We start from the raw sequence: 14,481 nt of genomic DNA on the forward strand, positions 1-14,481 counted from the left end.
CTAAGAAGGAGCCTGAGTGGGGAAAGATAATACTTAGGTAGCCTGTGTCACCTCAGAAGGTCCAAATATTTGGTTAAAATATGTTTAACAACTTTAAAGGCAGGTCAGAAATACATGCTTGGATCTGTAAATGAAGCCAAACCCTTTGGCCGAAGTTTCACTGTGACTAGGTGAGCCTGGGAGAGTTTTGTGTTATGGGCCAACAAATCCCAGCAATGTGCAGTAGAGAAGCAAATATAATTAATCGTTTGTCGATGTAAAAAACACAGCTCTCGCCTCAAAGGGAATAAGAGATAGTTTACTCTAGTTAACTAGTGTCAAGTTTGAGGGACCATGGTCTGGGAACACAGATTTAGGGAACTCCAAATTCCATGCCCCAACATAGAAGCAGTTTGATGACATTTTTATAATGACAGAATGTCTTAGTTAGGTTTCTATTGCTGTAAAGAGACACCATGATCACAGCAACTCTTATAAAGGAAAACATTTAATTGAGGTGGCAGCTTACAGTTCAGAGGTTCAGTCCATTTTCATCATGTCGGGGAGTTTGGCAGCATGCAGGCAGACATGGTGTTGGGAACTAGCTGAGAGTTGTACATCCTGCAGGCAACAGGAAATGGTCTGTGACACTGGGAAGTATCGTGAGCTTAGGAAACCTCAAGGCCCACCCCCATAGTGACACACTTTCTCCAACGAGGCCACACCCACTCCAACAAAGACACACCTCCTAATAGTGCCACTCTCTATGAGCTTATGGGGGCCAATTACATTCAAACTACCCCACAGAACAAAGAAAACCATCAATCAAGACACAACTCAGACATTGGTGGAAACATCAGAGAAGCTGTTACAGTCACAGGAGGAGCTCTCCTAGAGGCCTCAGATGCTATCCAAAGACCTTAGTTTGGGGCTGATAGACGCTAATAAGTTAAGTTAATAGATTCCAAAGTCCATTTAGAGTCGGGCGGTGGTGGCACACGCCTTTAATCCCAGCACCTGGGAGGCAGAGGCAGGCGGATCTCTGGGAGTTCGAGGCCAGTCTGGTCTACAAGAGCTAGTTCCAGGACAGACTCCAAAACCACAGAGAAACCCTGTCTCGAAAAACCAAAAAAAAAAAAAAAAAAAAAACCAAAGTCCATTTAGTCCATCAGTCACAGGATGTTAGTTTTGACACAAAAGTGTGCCAGGAATGGCTGTTTGGGGATGCTAAAGACAGCCCAAATAAAGTGATTAAGTGATTAGTTAGTTTCAGGACCTGCAATGTTCCAGCCTCTCCACGTCACTTACATAGGAACAAACACCTTCTTCTGGGGCCTCCAGAAACACTGCAAGTACATGTACAGACATACATGCAGGAAAAAAACTCATAAACACATACACACACACACACACACCTATACATTTAACAACTCATACGTATTATATACCTCAAGCAGAAGAATCCAGCACCAGCTTTTACCCAATGTAAAAACGGCTTGCAATAGACTGATGCTCCTCATTGGCCAGGAGACACACTGCGAACACTTCATACACAATAAACAGTACTGTAATAATGTGTTTGTTTTTAATTTGGGAGATGACGAGCCACCTCTGTGGTACAGTGCACACCTGGCATGAGTATAATGTACTGAGTTCTTTCCTTAACACCACCAAAGAAACCTTAATGTAGGAAGAGGTCCACAAAAATCACAATGCTGGCCGGGCGGTGGTGGCGCACGCCTTTAATCCCAGCACCTGGGAGGCAGAGGCAGGCGGATCTCTGTGAGTTCGAGACCAGCCTGGTCTACAAGAGCTAGTTCCAGGACAGGCTCCAAAACCACAGAGAAACCCTGTCTCGACAAACCAAAAAAAAAAAAAATCACAATGCTGCCCTGGCCTAATTACCCAGGGTGCTTTCTAGACAACAACAGAAAGCATGAGCACAACTCCTCCAGCAATAACCATGTTTGATTTCCTGAGCTTTCCTGAGGAAACTTTATGATGGACTAAATGTTTCTGTTATAGTTTGAATGTGAAACATCCTTCACGGGTTCATGTATTTGAATATTTTGTTTCTAGATAATAGTGCTATTTTGGAAGGCTGTGGAACCCTCAGGAGGTGGAGTTTTACTGGAGGAAGGTTACTGGAAGCAAGCCTTGAGGTTTTATAGCCTGGCTCAGTTTCCTAACCTGACTGCAGACACCATGTGACCAGCTGCCTCACCCTCCTGCCACCAGGCCCCTTCTCAGACTCAAAGGACTGTGTCCCCTCAAACTGTGAGCCAAAACAAACCCCTCCTTCCTTAAGTTGCTTCTTTTCAGGTATTTGGTTACACAAGAAAAGTAACTAATACAGTATCCCTAAATCTATATGCTGTAATCCTAACCACCACGGTAAAAAGTTCAGGAGATGGGGCCTCGCAGAGGGGGGAGCAATAAAGGGTAAAACTCTCATCAATAGAATTACTGCCTTTATAAAAAGAACCAGACAGCTCTCCAGCCCCCTTTATACCTAATGAAATCCTATCAAGAAGATTGCCATCAGAAGCATGACATCACCCGACACTGAATCTTCAAGTGCCTTATCTCAGACTCCCCATGTCCCAGAACTGAAAGAAAAATATGTTTAAGTTATCCAGTCTATAATATTCTGCTAAAGCAACTGAATGTGCCTGAAGACAATTCTGTCAATTTCACCTGGAAAGACCACAGCATATCCTCATTCCCACACCAATTACCAGCAAGAAGAATGAGGGAAAAAGGAAAGGCTCATACTCATCACTGAGCTAGAAGAGAAAAGATAGGGAGACAATGCCTGCTCCAGGATGTGGGGCTAAAAGTGTACATGTTCATGTACAGGACTCTAAACACGTTTAGCGGGAGAAACACAGAGGATCCTGTTGCAGCGGACTAACTAGCAGACTAAGCCAGTTCCTGCTGGAAGAGACGTATTATCACACTCAGCTCCAGATGCAGCAGTTTGGAGTTGGGCGAGAGTACAAGGGCAGGCTAGGTCGGAGGCCCCATCGGGTAGAAGTAACTGTGACTTTAGGTAGGCTCCTTTAGCTAGTTCTCTCTCTCTTTCTCTCTCTCTTTGGGATTTTTGAGACAAGTCTCTCTATGTAGCCCTGGTTGTTCCTGTCAAGACCAGTCTGGCCTTGAACTCACAGAGATCCACCTGCCCCTGCCTCCGGAGTGCTGGGATTAAAGTGTAACACATGTCCAGTTTTCTTTTTTGGTTTTGTTTTTGAGGTTTTTTTTTTTGGGGGGGGGGTTGTTGTTGTTGTTTGGTTTTTGGTTTGGTTTTAGTTTTTTGAGACAGGGTTTCTCTGTAGTTTTTTGAAGCCTGACTTGAAACTAGCTCTTGTAGACCAGGCTGGCCTCGAACTCACAGAGATCCACCTGCCTCTGTCTTCTGGGTGCTGGGATTAAAGGTGTGTGCCACCACCGCCTGGCTATGTCCAGCTTTCCTAAACTGCCTTAAAGCACTCTATACACAACATTATAGCGATTACTATCCACATTGCAATCAGACTGAAGTGGGAAGAACGCATTTCAAGGGATGCAAGCAGGAGAATGTGTCTTGGTTCTATGACTTAGGCAGTCTGGGGTACCTCTTCATTAAGTCGCCATGAGCAAATATCTCCCCCTCACTGAGTTTTCCCGCTGTTTCCATGACTGAGCCGCACCAGACTCTCCAGGCCCCAACAGCATCTTCACAAAAATCTCTGCTGGTTTTAGCTGTATTCCTGTGCCTTGAAATCAGGATGAATTACTGTCTCTTGTTTCACCCTTGTCCTCTTGCATGGCTGCTGCTCAAAGAAATTAATCAAGTTTATTAAGCATGACCTCACTTGTGAGGCCTGCTTTGGTCCGCTGGTCTGTACCTGCCTCCTGCTCAAAAAAACGCCTCAGTCTTGGGTAGTGCTCTGGTGGGGGCAGGGAAGCCAGCCGGGTGGCCACGTCTTTTGTTGTTTGCAGAGACCGAAGCACCGGGCTGGATCGGACAAAGGCAGGGAGCTCCGCTATAGAGAGTACAGGGCCCTTTGTTGCCATGGCTGTGGAAAAAAATAGGAACAAAAAGGATAAATGTTGCATCCAAATACACTAATAATTAACACTTAGCACCATGGATATAAAAAGCACTTAAGGCTAAATTACAATGAGCATAATAGCTATTCATTATTCAGCCCTGCTCCATATGGCACCCTGGCTTAGTAGGCTGGCGCTTGGGAACTAACAGGGGCCTAACTGCCCAGGTCTAAAACCCCATCCCAAGCATTTAACAGCGCTGAGACTGTGGACAAGTTACTAAAGCTCTCTAGTCTCAGCCTTTGCATCCTCAGAGCACAGACAATGAAAGCAGCACACCACGCACAGGGTCGTGTGCACTCACACAATGCTTACAAAGCAACTTAACCGTGGTCGGCCACACAATGGCTCAGCAAATGTTTATGGCTTTACATACATTGCTCAGCCAATCTAGACCTCAGAACAAACTTCTAACATAAACATTAGCTCCAACAACTTGAAAAAAATTAATATTTTGAGGCTAAATTAATTCTCAAGGTCACTCTCTTAGGCTTTCTATTGCTGTGATAAAACACCATGACTAGAAGCATCCTGGGGAGGAAAGGGTTTATTTGGCTTACACTTCCACACCTTAGTCTGTCATCAAAGAAGCCAGGGCAATGTTGGGCATGGAAGCACACACCTTTAATCCCAGCACTTGGGAGGCAGAGGGAGGCAGATCTCTGTGAGTTCAAAGTCAGCCTGGTCTATACAATGAGTTTCAGGACAGCCAGGGCTACATAGAGAGACCCTGCCTCAAAAACCAAAGCAGAAATAAGATGTTGAGGGGTGTTTGAACTTTGTTTAACATGAAGAAATCCAGAATTTGGCTTATTATACCTCCTGTGGAATGGATTCCTGGCTGTGAGCACAGTCCATTTAAGTCAGAACTCAATCTAGACACAACCAAGTCTTGTTTAGTACTCAGAGAGCTCAATTTGACACCAAAATGAACCTCAACTTAACAAACCATCCAGAAGGCTCAGTCGGTGAAAGTGTTGCCGTGTAAGGCAGAAGACCTGAGTTTAACCCACAGAGCCCATGGTGAGAGTAGAGAAGTCACCCCTGAAGGTTTTCTTCTAACCTCTACACACACACTAACACACACACACACACACACACACATACACACACACTAATAATCATAATAAAAGAAATAACTTTATTTATTTATTTATTTTGGTCTTTTCGATACAGGGTTTTTTGTGTAACAGTCCTAGCTGTCCTGGAACTCACTTTGTAGACTAGGCTGGCCTCTGTCTCCTGAGTGCTGGGATTAAAGGAATATACCACCACCACCCAGCTAAATAAAAATTTGAAATGAATAAATCAATTTTACAATATCTCTGGGAAGAAGAAGAGTCTGGCCATGCTCATACTGCAGCGTTTGATGGAATCAAACTCTGGGTAAGGTGTTGTATAGCCTAAGCCTTGTCGTGACCATTTCTTCACATTTATATGAGATTGTCTGTTTTGAGACAGGCTTTCACTAAACAGCCCTGGCTCGCTATAACTCACTCTGTAGACCAGACTGCTCTCAAACTCACAGAAATCCACCTGCCTCTGCCTTCCCAGTGCTGAGATTAAGGCATGGATCATGGCCTGGCATGGTGACACATGCCTGTAATCCTAGCGATTCAGGACGGATTGGTGCTTGAGTTCTGGGACAGTCTCCTGGGTTCCGGGCTACCCTGAGTGAGTGCAGCCATTGTGAGACTGAGATCCTGCCTCCTTAAGACAAAAAACAAACAAAAAACCAAAACCACCCAGGAGGTGGTGCAAGCACTCCACAGGCAGAGGTAGGTGGATGAGTTCAAGGCCAGCCTGGTCTACAGAGTGAGTTCCAGAACAGGCTCCAGAGAAACCCTGTCTTGAAAAAACAAAACAAAACAAACAAAAAACAAAAAACAAAAAAATGTCTAAACTTCAGTCCTGGAGAATCTAGGATGGTTGGTCACCACCCTATCAGGGCAGCTTTCCCAAAGCTAATGGAGATTTCAAACCTAGAAGAATCTGGGCTACTCTTCTCCTGGCGCAGCTTGTTGGGTAGATTGGTCAGGAGGGTCCCACTTGGCCTCTCCTGAGCACCAGGGCAAGAGCTGGTTAAAATGAAACCAATGGTGACACCTAGCGGTGATTTGAAAAACTGCAGCATTGGAAGACCTATTGGGTTTCCAATTTGGGTTCCAATGTTTAGTTGGTTCATTCATAAATACTTACTGCCAAGACTTATGCTAGACACTATGCAAAAGTCTAAAGGACCCGAGAAGGCATTTCATGCAGGAAAGAACAGCAAAAACAAGATCTTGGGGTGGAAAGAGCATAAAGTTCCCGGGCATTAATTACATTATGAGGAAAAAGGATATCAGTAACTAAGACGGAGTGGGCTGGTAAGAGCAGGCTCAGCAGGTTAGCGGGCCTGCCACCAAGTCTGAGGAGCTGAGTTTGAAGCCCAGACTCACATGGTGAAGGAGAAAACAAATTCCCCGAGACATTCCGTTGACCTCCACACATGCAACGTGGCATGAACAGACTCAAAGTACACAGATACTTCATATACAAAGTAAATAAATCTAATTTAAAGGTTGGTGGAGCTGGCTTTTTATAACGACTCAAGGGGGGAATCTATTAAAAAAAAAAAAAAAGCAGGAGAGTTCGTCAGGCCCTAATCTGCCACAGGGAATATTTCTTTTCTTTTTTTTTAAAAAGATATTTATTGAGTGAAGAAGGAAACCCGGGAGTTGGCCCACCTCTCTTTTCCTCAGGCTGCCGGGAAGATGGCGGACATTCAGACCGAACGTGCGTACCAACAGCAGCCCACGATCTTCCAAAACAAGAAGCGTGTTCTGCTTGGAGAAACCGGCAAGGAAAAACTCCCTCGGTACTACAAGAACATCGGTCTAGGCTTCAAGACGCCCAAGGAGGCCATCGAGGGCACCTACATTGACAAGAAATGCCCTTTCACTGGCAACGTCTCCATCCGAGGTCGGATCCTGTCCGGTGTCGTGACCAAGATGAAGATGCAGAGGACCATTGTCATCCGCAGGGACTATCTTCATTACATCCGAAAGTACAACCGCTTTGAGGAACGCCACAAGAACATGTCTGTGCACCTGTCCCCCTGTTTCAGGGATGGACAGATCGGCGACATTGTCACTGTGGGAGAGTGCAGGCCCCTGAGCAAGACCGTGCGGTTCAACGTGCTCAAGGTCACCAAGGCCGCTGGCACCAAGAAACAGTTCCAGAAGTTCTGACCTGGAACAAATAAAGTTATTTTCTGGCTACAAAAAAAAAAAAAAAAAAGATATTTATTATGTATACAGGGTCCTTTTTTTTTTTTTTTTTTTTTTTTTTTGGTTTTTCGAGACAGGGTTTCTCTGTGGTTTTGGAGCCTGTCTTGGAACTAGCTCTTGTAGACCAGGCTGGTCTCGAACTCACAGAGATCCGCCTGCCTCTGCCTCCCAAGTGCTGGGATTAAAGGCGTGCACCACCACCGCCCGGCTACAGGGTTCTTCTTGCATGTATCCTGCAGTACAGAAGAGGGCACCAGATCTCATTACAGATGGTTGTGAGCCACCATGCGGTTGCTGGGAATTGAGTCCAGGACCTCTGGAAGAGCAGCCAGTGCTCTTAACCTCTGAGCCACCTTTCCAGCCCCATAGGGAATATTTCTGTCTTGAGCCTAAGAACAGTCAGAAATTCCTGGAGACTTTTAATTGGGACAGTAAATTAAATTAGACCTCACTCGCTTCTCAGTTCTTGCTCAGTGACAAACTCAAGTTCAGGAAGACAATTAAAGGTTAGTGTGTTGTCCAGATTATGCTAACTAGTGGAGATGGAAGAGAAAAGGAAAGATTGCAGGACTTCAGAGGAGTTACGGAAACAGAATGGGCAGGGATAAGGGACACGGAGGTGGGAACTGAGGTATTAGGAGGGGATCCGGAACCCTGCAGGTCTCTGGCTAGAACAGCTACCAAGAAGATGGAGAACAGTGTTGGGTCTGGAGGATTTGAGGGACCTGTGAGACATTCATGCCAGGAAAGCAAATAAGCAGTTGAATAATGTGAGGAAGGAGACATCATCTGAGGACACAGCTTGGATTCTAAAGAGCAGGCAAAGGGACTGAGCATGCTGTGCACCCGTGATCTCAGCACGGGTGCAGAGGCAGGAGGAGCAGGAGTTCAGGTTACTCAGATTCACAGCTCAAGACCAGGGCTGCACGAGACCCTGTATCTGTGACTAGGGTTGGGAGGCTGAGGTCAGCCTGGGCTCTAGAGTGAGACCCTGTTTCAAAGACTCAACAGAAACAGGATACTGTTCAAGCATGGCCAGCACTACCACCTCAGCTGAAACTTCGTATTCCTAACATCCCAACTCCCCATCACCTCCTCAGTTCTGGAGGCCACCATTTCTGTGAAAGGAAAAAGAACGAGTTCAGAACCCCCAAGACCAAGTTCTCAGCACATGGATTTGTTTGCCCTAGAGGGACAGAGAGCAGGGGTTAAAATACAAGGACAGGAGATAAAGGCTGAGGAAGAAGGGGAGGGGAACAAGGGAAAGGGAGCAGGGGTATTTGTGGCAGGACAAAGGATGCCTCTAGATAGAAAGGAGACAGACAGACGTGGCACATAGGAAAATGGCTGTATATAAAGGAAAAGGGGGAAGCCAGCGATGGTGGCGCACGCCTTTAACCCCAGCACTAGGGAGGCAGATAAAGGCAGATCTCTGTGAGTTCAAGGCCAGCCTTGTCTACAGAGAGAGAATTCCAGGACAGGTTCCAAAGCTACAGAGAAACCCTGTCTCAAAAAAAAAAAAAAAAAAAAAAAAAAAAGGAAAGAAGAAGAAGGAGGAGAAGGAAAGAAAGAAAAGGGGGAAGCCCTGTGTTAGGATGAGGGGTTTAATTTTAATTGGACATGTTAATTGGGTGAGACAAAGGGGGGTTGATTGCTGGTCTTCACTACTTCGCTACTAGTATGCCAGGGATGCCCTTTATCTTGGAGATATCCCCACCCCCACTACCAGGCTCCAGTACGTGCCTGCCTGCCTTTTTCTCTTTCCTCCCTCCCTCCTGCCCTCCCAACTAGCTCCTTTCACTTAGGGGCCTGTCCTGCAGCCTCTCCCCTGGCTTGAATTGAATGTGCTTGCTACACAGAGCTATGCACTTTAAAAGTTAAGCTGGGAGCTGGGGATGTAGCTCAGTTGGTGGCATCCCTGCCTAGCATGTATCAAGTCCTAGGTTCCATCCCTAGCATTTCATAACCAGGCGGGGTGCACCCCTATAATCCCAGCACTCTGGAGGCAGGGGGATCTTCAGTTTAAAGTCATCTCAGTTATAAGTTATAAAACGTGTTAGAGGCCAGCCTGGGCTACCAGGAGACGCTGTACGTTTTGTTATTGTTGTTGTTTTAATTTGTTAGTAAATATGTATATTCTACAACTCGAAAAAATTTAAGGTCACCTTCTCTGTGAGTTTTTTCTGAGCCAACCCAAAGCAGCCAAGCGAGGAGAAACGGAGGCGGATCCAAACAAGAGGGAGCTTTCGGAGCAGCTTCCGGCGGAAGGGAATGGTAAAAGAGCACTTAGCAGGACCAGGAAAGACTTAAATGTGGCGGATCCTTAAAGAAGTGAGCTGCTGGGTGGCCCTGGGGGCAAAGCGGGGCGGGTCCGCGGAGGGGAGAGGCCGATCGAGGCTGTTGGTCCGTCTGGAACCAGGAACCGGGTAAGACGAGCCAGGAGAGCTAGGATTTCCTAGCACGCCGCCGAGTGAGCTAGCGCTGTTTGGAGTCGACACCTGACGGAGGGGCGCTGTTCTACGACTTGGACTCCTCAACTTTCCACAGCCCAAGATCACCCCTACCTCACCTGCCGACACACAAGGCAGGAGTGGCAGGAAGCTTCCGCTGTGCCGTGCCGTGACCTTGCTCTCTTGCCTGCGGGCTCCCTTTCCTGTGGGGACCTCCGTTTCGCTTCCGTCACAGGTAGCCACGCAGGAGAGCAGTCGTCATGCTGAGAAGCAAGCTCCGGAACCCTGAGTGGATGATGTTCTGGACACCGACACCCCAGGGGACCAACACTGCAGCCAGGACCTCTACCTTTACCCCTCTGAAAACCCAGTCCATTACAGTGTCGATGCTTTTTCCTGAAAAGGAGGGGAACGGCAAGGCTTATTGAAACTAAGTGATTTTGCTGAATTGTGGTGTACTCGCGGTGTACCCTTGAAAGCAAACTTCTGGGACTGGGTCAAAGACTTGGAGGGTATGGATTGTAAAGCCCTGACTTTAAACACTCAGGACTCCCTGTTTTTGCTCTAGCATTCAGAGAGCCGTATTTCCATGTCCCCTCCCTCACATTCCACCAAAACCAGGGCTTTCCTGAGTGCTATAGGAGTGGTCCTAATCTGTGTTGCCTTGGAGGCTACAGTCTTTTTGTGACCCTCTTGTCTTGGTTGTGCATTCTGACCTAAATCCGCTACTAGCCAGGACAAAGCCACCTCAGTCCAGGCCCTACACAGTCAGACCCAGGTTCAGGGGTTAAAGCCCAGGCCTCTTGCTAGGTTACAGTTCCTCAGCTGCCCAGGCCTAAGAAAGCCAGCCCAATCTAGGATCTAGTAATAGGGACATTTCCTTTCTGGTGGGGGAGCAGGTGAGGCCTCCAGTGTCCCACTGGCTAGTCTTCCATCTACTGCTGTGGTTTAGGCTGCACAAGACAGGTAACTGGCATCCTGCTCATTGTGAAGGATTGTGGAAAAACAGATCTAAGGTGGAAAGACTGGGCCTTAATTAAGGGCACACTTAGCCGTAACGAGGACACACCTTTTCCCAAGGCAGTCCTTACACTTTGCATAGTGCTTCAAGTTTAGAAATCTTAGAGAATGAAGCTGAGGGCCAAGGGGATATGAGAGAAGAAAGGACAGGGGGCTAGAATGTAGCTCAATGATAAGAATATTTGCCTAGCATTTACAAGGCCCTGAGTTCAGTCCCTAGTATAGGGGTATTGGGGTGAGTCATAATGAATTAATGCTACAAGACTCCCTGAAGGGAGTCACAGCTTGTTCTGGGTCATTATCAGAACTCCTTGACTTGGCTGCCTAACTTTTGACCCAAGCTAGTACAGTCTCTGCCCACCCCCACCTCCCCAAAGAGGTAACACAATACCCTCTGGGTGGTACCACTGACACTGTGTCACGAGAATAAAACAAAGCTACAGCAACAGCTACTATTTTTTTTTTTTTTTTTTTTTTTTTGGTTTTTTGAGACAGGGTTTCTCTGTGGTTTTGGAGCCTGTCCTGGAACTAGCTCTTGTAGACCAGGCTGGTCTCGAACTCACAGAGATCCGCCTGCCTCTGCCTCCCGAGTGCTGGGATTAAAGGCGTGCGCCACCACCGCCCGGCCAACAGCTACTATTGATTGAACACGCACACTGTCTCCTTTAACCACAGCCATCTGAGTGAGCGTTCTTGTCTAGTATGTGTGAGACCATGGGTATTGATCCTCAGCACCAGGACAGGGGAATCCCATTTTTGCAGATAAGGAAGAGACAAAGTAAGCAACATGACCAAAGTCATGACTATTAGAGCTAGATTTCTAAGCCAGGTCTCCTTAACTCTGGAATCCACGTTCTCCTGATCACTGGCCAGCAAAAGAGATCCTGCCCTACCCTCCTACTTGCAACCCTGAAGACCCAGCCACACCTGCTAGTCTAAGTCAGGTTCCCTCAGAAGCCTTCTACTGTCTCACAAAGGAGTTTCCGGCCAGGCCAACGGGGCGTCTTCTCTATGGTTTTCTTCTTGCATTTGGCCCTTTCGTGTCCTTCTCTAACCTTAACTCAAGGCTCTTATGGGTGAAATCCCACAGGCTTCTTCATCCTAGTGACTTCACTCATCTTGGGGGCCCTGGCTCAGCTCTTTAGGAAGGCCTGAGTTGTGGCTGGAGTTCTCTTAAGGTGGTGAGCAGTAGTTCCTCACAGGAACAACAATCAAACAAACAAAAAGGATTTCCTTTTTCCTACCTTCCAAGTCTCGATTAGTTGCAGAAGTAGACTTGAAGAGGCAGTAGAGATTGCCTGGATGATTGGAAAGATATGTAAATGTTTTCTCTTTTATCTATTTCTCCGCCCCGTTTTGGAGATTGAAATATATATATCTTTAAATAGTTTAATATTAAGAAAATAAGACATGAATGGAGCACTAGGACTTGAAGACAGACTCCTGAGTAAAGAAAAAGCACCAGACTAAGAAATCCCGTGCTTGTGGAGGCAGGATTCGGGCTCCTCCCCCACCCGAGCAGAACTTCTGAGGTCGTGAGAAGACTGCGCCTGGCACCGAGTGAAGGTGGCTATTGTGACTTCCCGAGCCCGGGAAGGGGTGGCTCAGTGCCAAGGGTGTGACCTGGTCCAAAGCCCTGGGATGGAACTGCCCTTCGTCCTGGCTGTACCCGAGGAGACCCGTTCTGGGCGAGAGGGCGTGTCAAAGGCGGAGTCTCCAGCCCGATCTCCCGCCCCGCTCAGCGTCCGCGTGGTTCTCATACATTTTACCCCCAGAGCCTGAGGTCCTTAGCCGGCTTCTGGTTGAGGTTGCGCTGCAGAGAGGATCAATCCCCCAAGGTCTGACTGTGACCTCTGCCCAGAAAAGACCAAGGAACGCGCTCTTCCGGCAGACCTGGGCTCCACCGGCTTCCAACAACTAGTCTGGGACCAAGAGTTTTGGAGTTCGAAACAAGTGAGCCGCCCCAGAAGGACAGAGCCGGGGTATTGGACTCGCCATGGCTGCGCACGCCCGCCGTCTGTGCCATGTCGCTTTCCATGTGCCAGCTGGACAGCCCCTAGCGAAGGATCTACACCGCCTCTTCGGCTTCCAGCCCCTCGCGGTGCGGGAAGCCGGCGGCTGGAGACAGCTGGCCCTACGCAGCGGAGACGCAGTCTTTCTAGTAAACGAGGGCTCGGGGCCGGGGGAACCACTGTACGGCCTGGATCCGCACCACTCGGTGCCCAGCGCCACGAACCTGTGCTTCGACGTGGAAGATGTGGGCGCCGCCGCCCGGACGCTGGCGGCACGGGGCTGCGTGGTGCCGGTACCACCCACTAGCGTGAGGGATGCACAGGGCACAGCCATCTATACAGTGGTCAGCTCTCCGGCTGGTAACCTTAGCTTTACGTTGCTGCAACGTGCTGGCTATCGCGGATCCTTCCTGCCTGGATTCAGACCGCTGCCTTGCACGTCTGGCCCTGGCTGGGTCAGCCACGTGGACCACTTGACGTTGGCCTGCACCTCTGGCAGCTCCCCTACTCTTAGGCGGTGGTTCCACGACTGCCTAGGGTTTCGTCACTTGCCGCTGAGCCCAGGTGAGGATCCGGAGCAGGGCCTCAAGGTGGCTGCAGGGTCTGGGCGAGGGGGACTAAGGCTTACTGCCCTGCATATCCCGCCTGACAGCACTGTCCCCACCCTCGTGCTGGCAGAGTCCCTACCGGGACTCCCCAACAAACAGGACCAGGTAGAGCAATTTCTAGCCCGGCACGGGGGGCCAGGCCTGCAGCATGTAGGACTGTACACTCCCAACATCATGGAAGCTTCTGAGGGGATGGCTAAGGTAGGAGGCCGGTTCCTAACCCCTCCTGAAGCTTACTATCAGCAGCCCGGCAAAGAGGAACAAATCATAGCTGCAGGGCACAAGCCTAGCCTTCTAGGACGGCAGGGAATTCTGCTAGATGGCGCTAAAGACACATTTTTGCTTCAGGTCTTTACCAAGTCCCTCTTCACTGAGGACACCTTCTTTCTGGAGCTGATTCAGAGACAGGGGGCCACAGGCTTTGGTCAGAACAACATTCGGGCACTATGGCAGTCTGTGCAAGAGGAAGCTGCGAGGGCCCAGGGAGCCTAACGCCCGCTAGATCTGGGAGTCGCCACCTGTCCTAGGTGCTCTGAGGAAGGAGTCCAGCACAGACAGGCCAGCTGGAGCTGACGCGCCTCACAGGACCACACCCCAGATAAAGCCCATCCTTCTCTTCAGGGCCAAGTGCGGGTCTTCATTCCAACCAGTACCCGCCAATTCTAGAGTCTCTCACCGGACTCCAAAGAGTTGGGACTTAAAATGTCTGACACCTCTGGGTAATAATAAAGGAATGAGGTCGTGAGACACAAGACTCTGAACTGCCTTTGTGTCGTCTCTGCATTTCTTCCCTACCCCTGAAGGTCTTGGGATTATTAACCCTTGTGCTTTCTGAAGTTTCATTACTTGTGAAATGGACCCTGAATAAATGATTTTGAGGAAGAATTTAATACAAACCCTCCTCTGTGCCGACCTCCCCAGGGAGCAACAGCTGCAGGCGCAGACTAGGTCAGGATTAGCCCAACCACCTGCTCTAAGATGACGCTCCAATCAGAGCTTACCTGAGACCCAGAATGGGAGCATTAGATGTCAGCCACGGACAGGTGCT

At 48.5% G+C, this 14,481-nt stretch overlaps 2 protein-coding genes across 2 annotated transcripts; both read left to right on the forward strand.

The window, feature by feature from the left end:
- Positions 1-6,775: 6,775 nt before the first annotated feature.
- LOC130884111 (40S ribosomal protein S11-like) lies at positions 6,776-7,337 on the forward strand. The gene has a single exon (XM_057785077.1). The coding sequence runs from the start codon at positions 6,828-6,830 to the stop codon at positions 7,302-7,304; it is 477 nt and encodes a 158-aa protein (XP_057641060.1). The 5' UTR covers positions 6,776-6,827; the 3' UTR covers positions 7,305-7,337.
- A 5,337-nt stretch (positions 7,338-12,674) lies between these two features.
- On the forward strand, positions 12,675-14,093 carry Hpdl (4-hydroxyphenylpyruvate dioxygenase like). The gene has a single exon (XM_057784942.1). The coding sequence runs from the start codon at positions 12,810-12,812 to the stop codon at positions 13,923-13,925; it is 1,116 nt and encodes a 371-aa protein (XP_057640925.1). The 5' UTR covers positions 12,675-12,809; the 3' UTR covers positions 13,926-14,093.
- The last annotated feature ends 388 nt before the right edge of the window (positions 14,094-14,481 follow it).

Source organism: Chionomys nivalis, chromosome 11 (genome assembly GCF_950005125.1).
Source record: "Chionomys nivalis chromosome 11, mChiNiv1.1, whole genome shotgun sequence".
Taxonomy (NCBI): Eukaryota; Metazoa; Chordata; class Mammalia; order Rodentia; family Cricetidae; genus Chionomys; species Chionomys nivalis.

What these genes read in the sequence shown, in the direction of transcription:
- LOC130884111 (XM_057785077.1), top strand. Translation starts at nt 6,828, where the DNA reads ATGGCGGACATTCAGACCGAACGTGCGTACCAACAGCAGCCCACGATC.
- Hpdl (XM_057784942.1), top strand. Translation starts at nt 12,810, where the DNA reads ATGGCTGCGCACGCCCGCCGTCTGTGCCATGTCGCTTTCCATGTGCCA.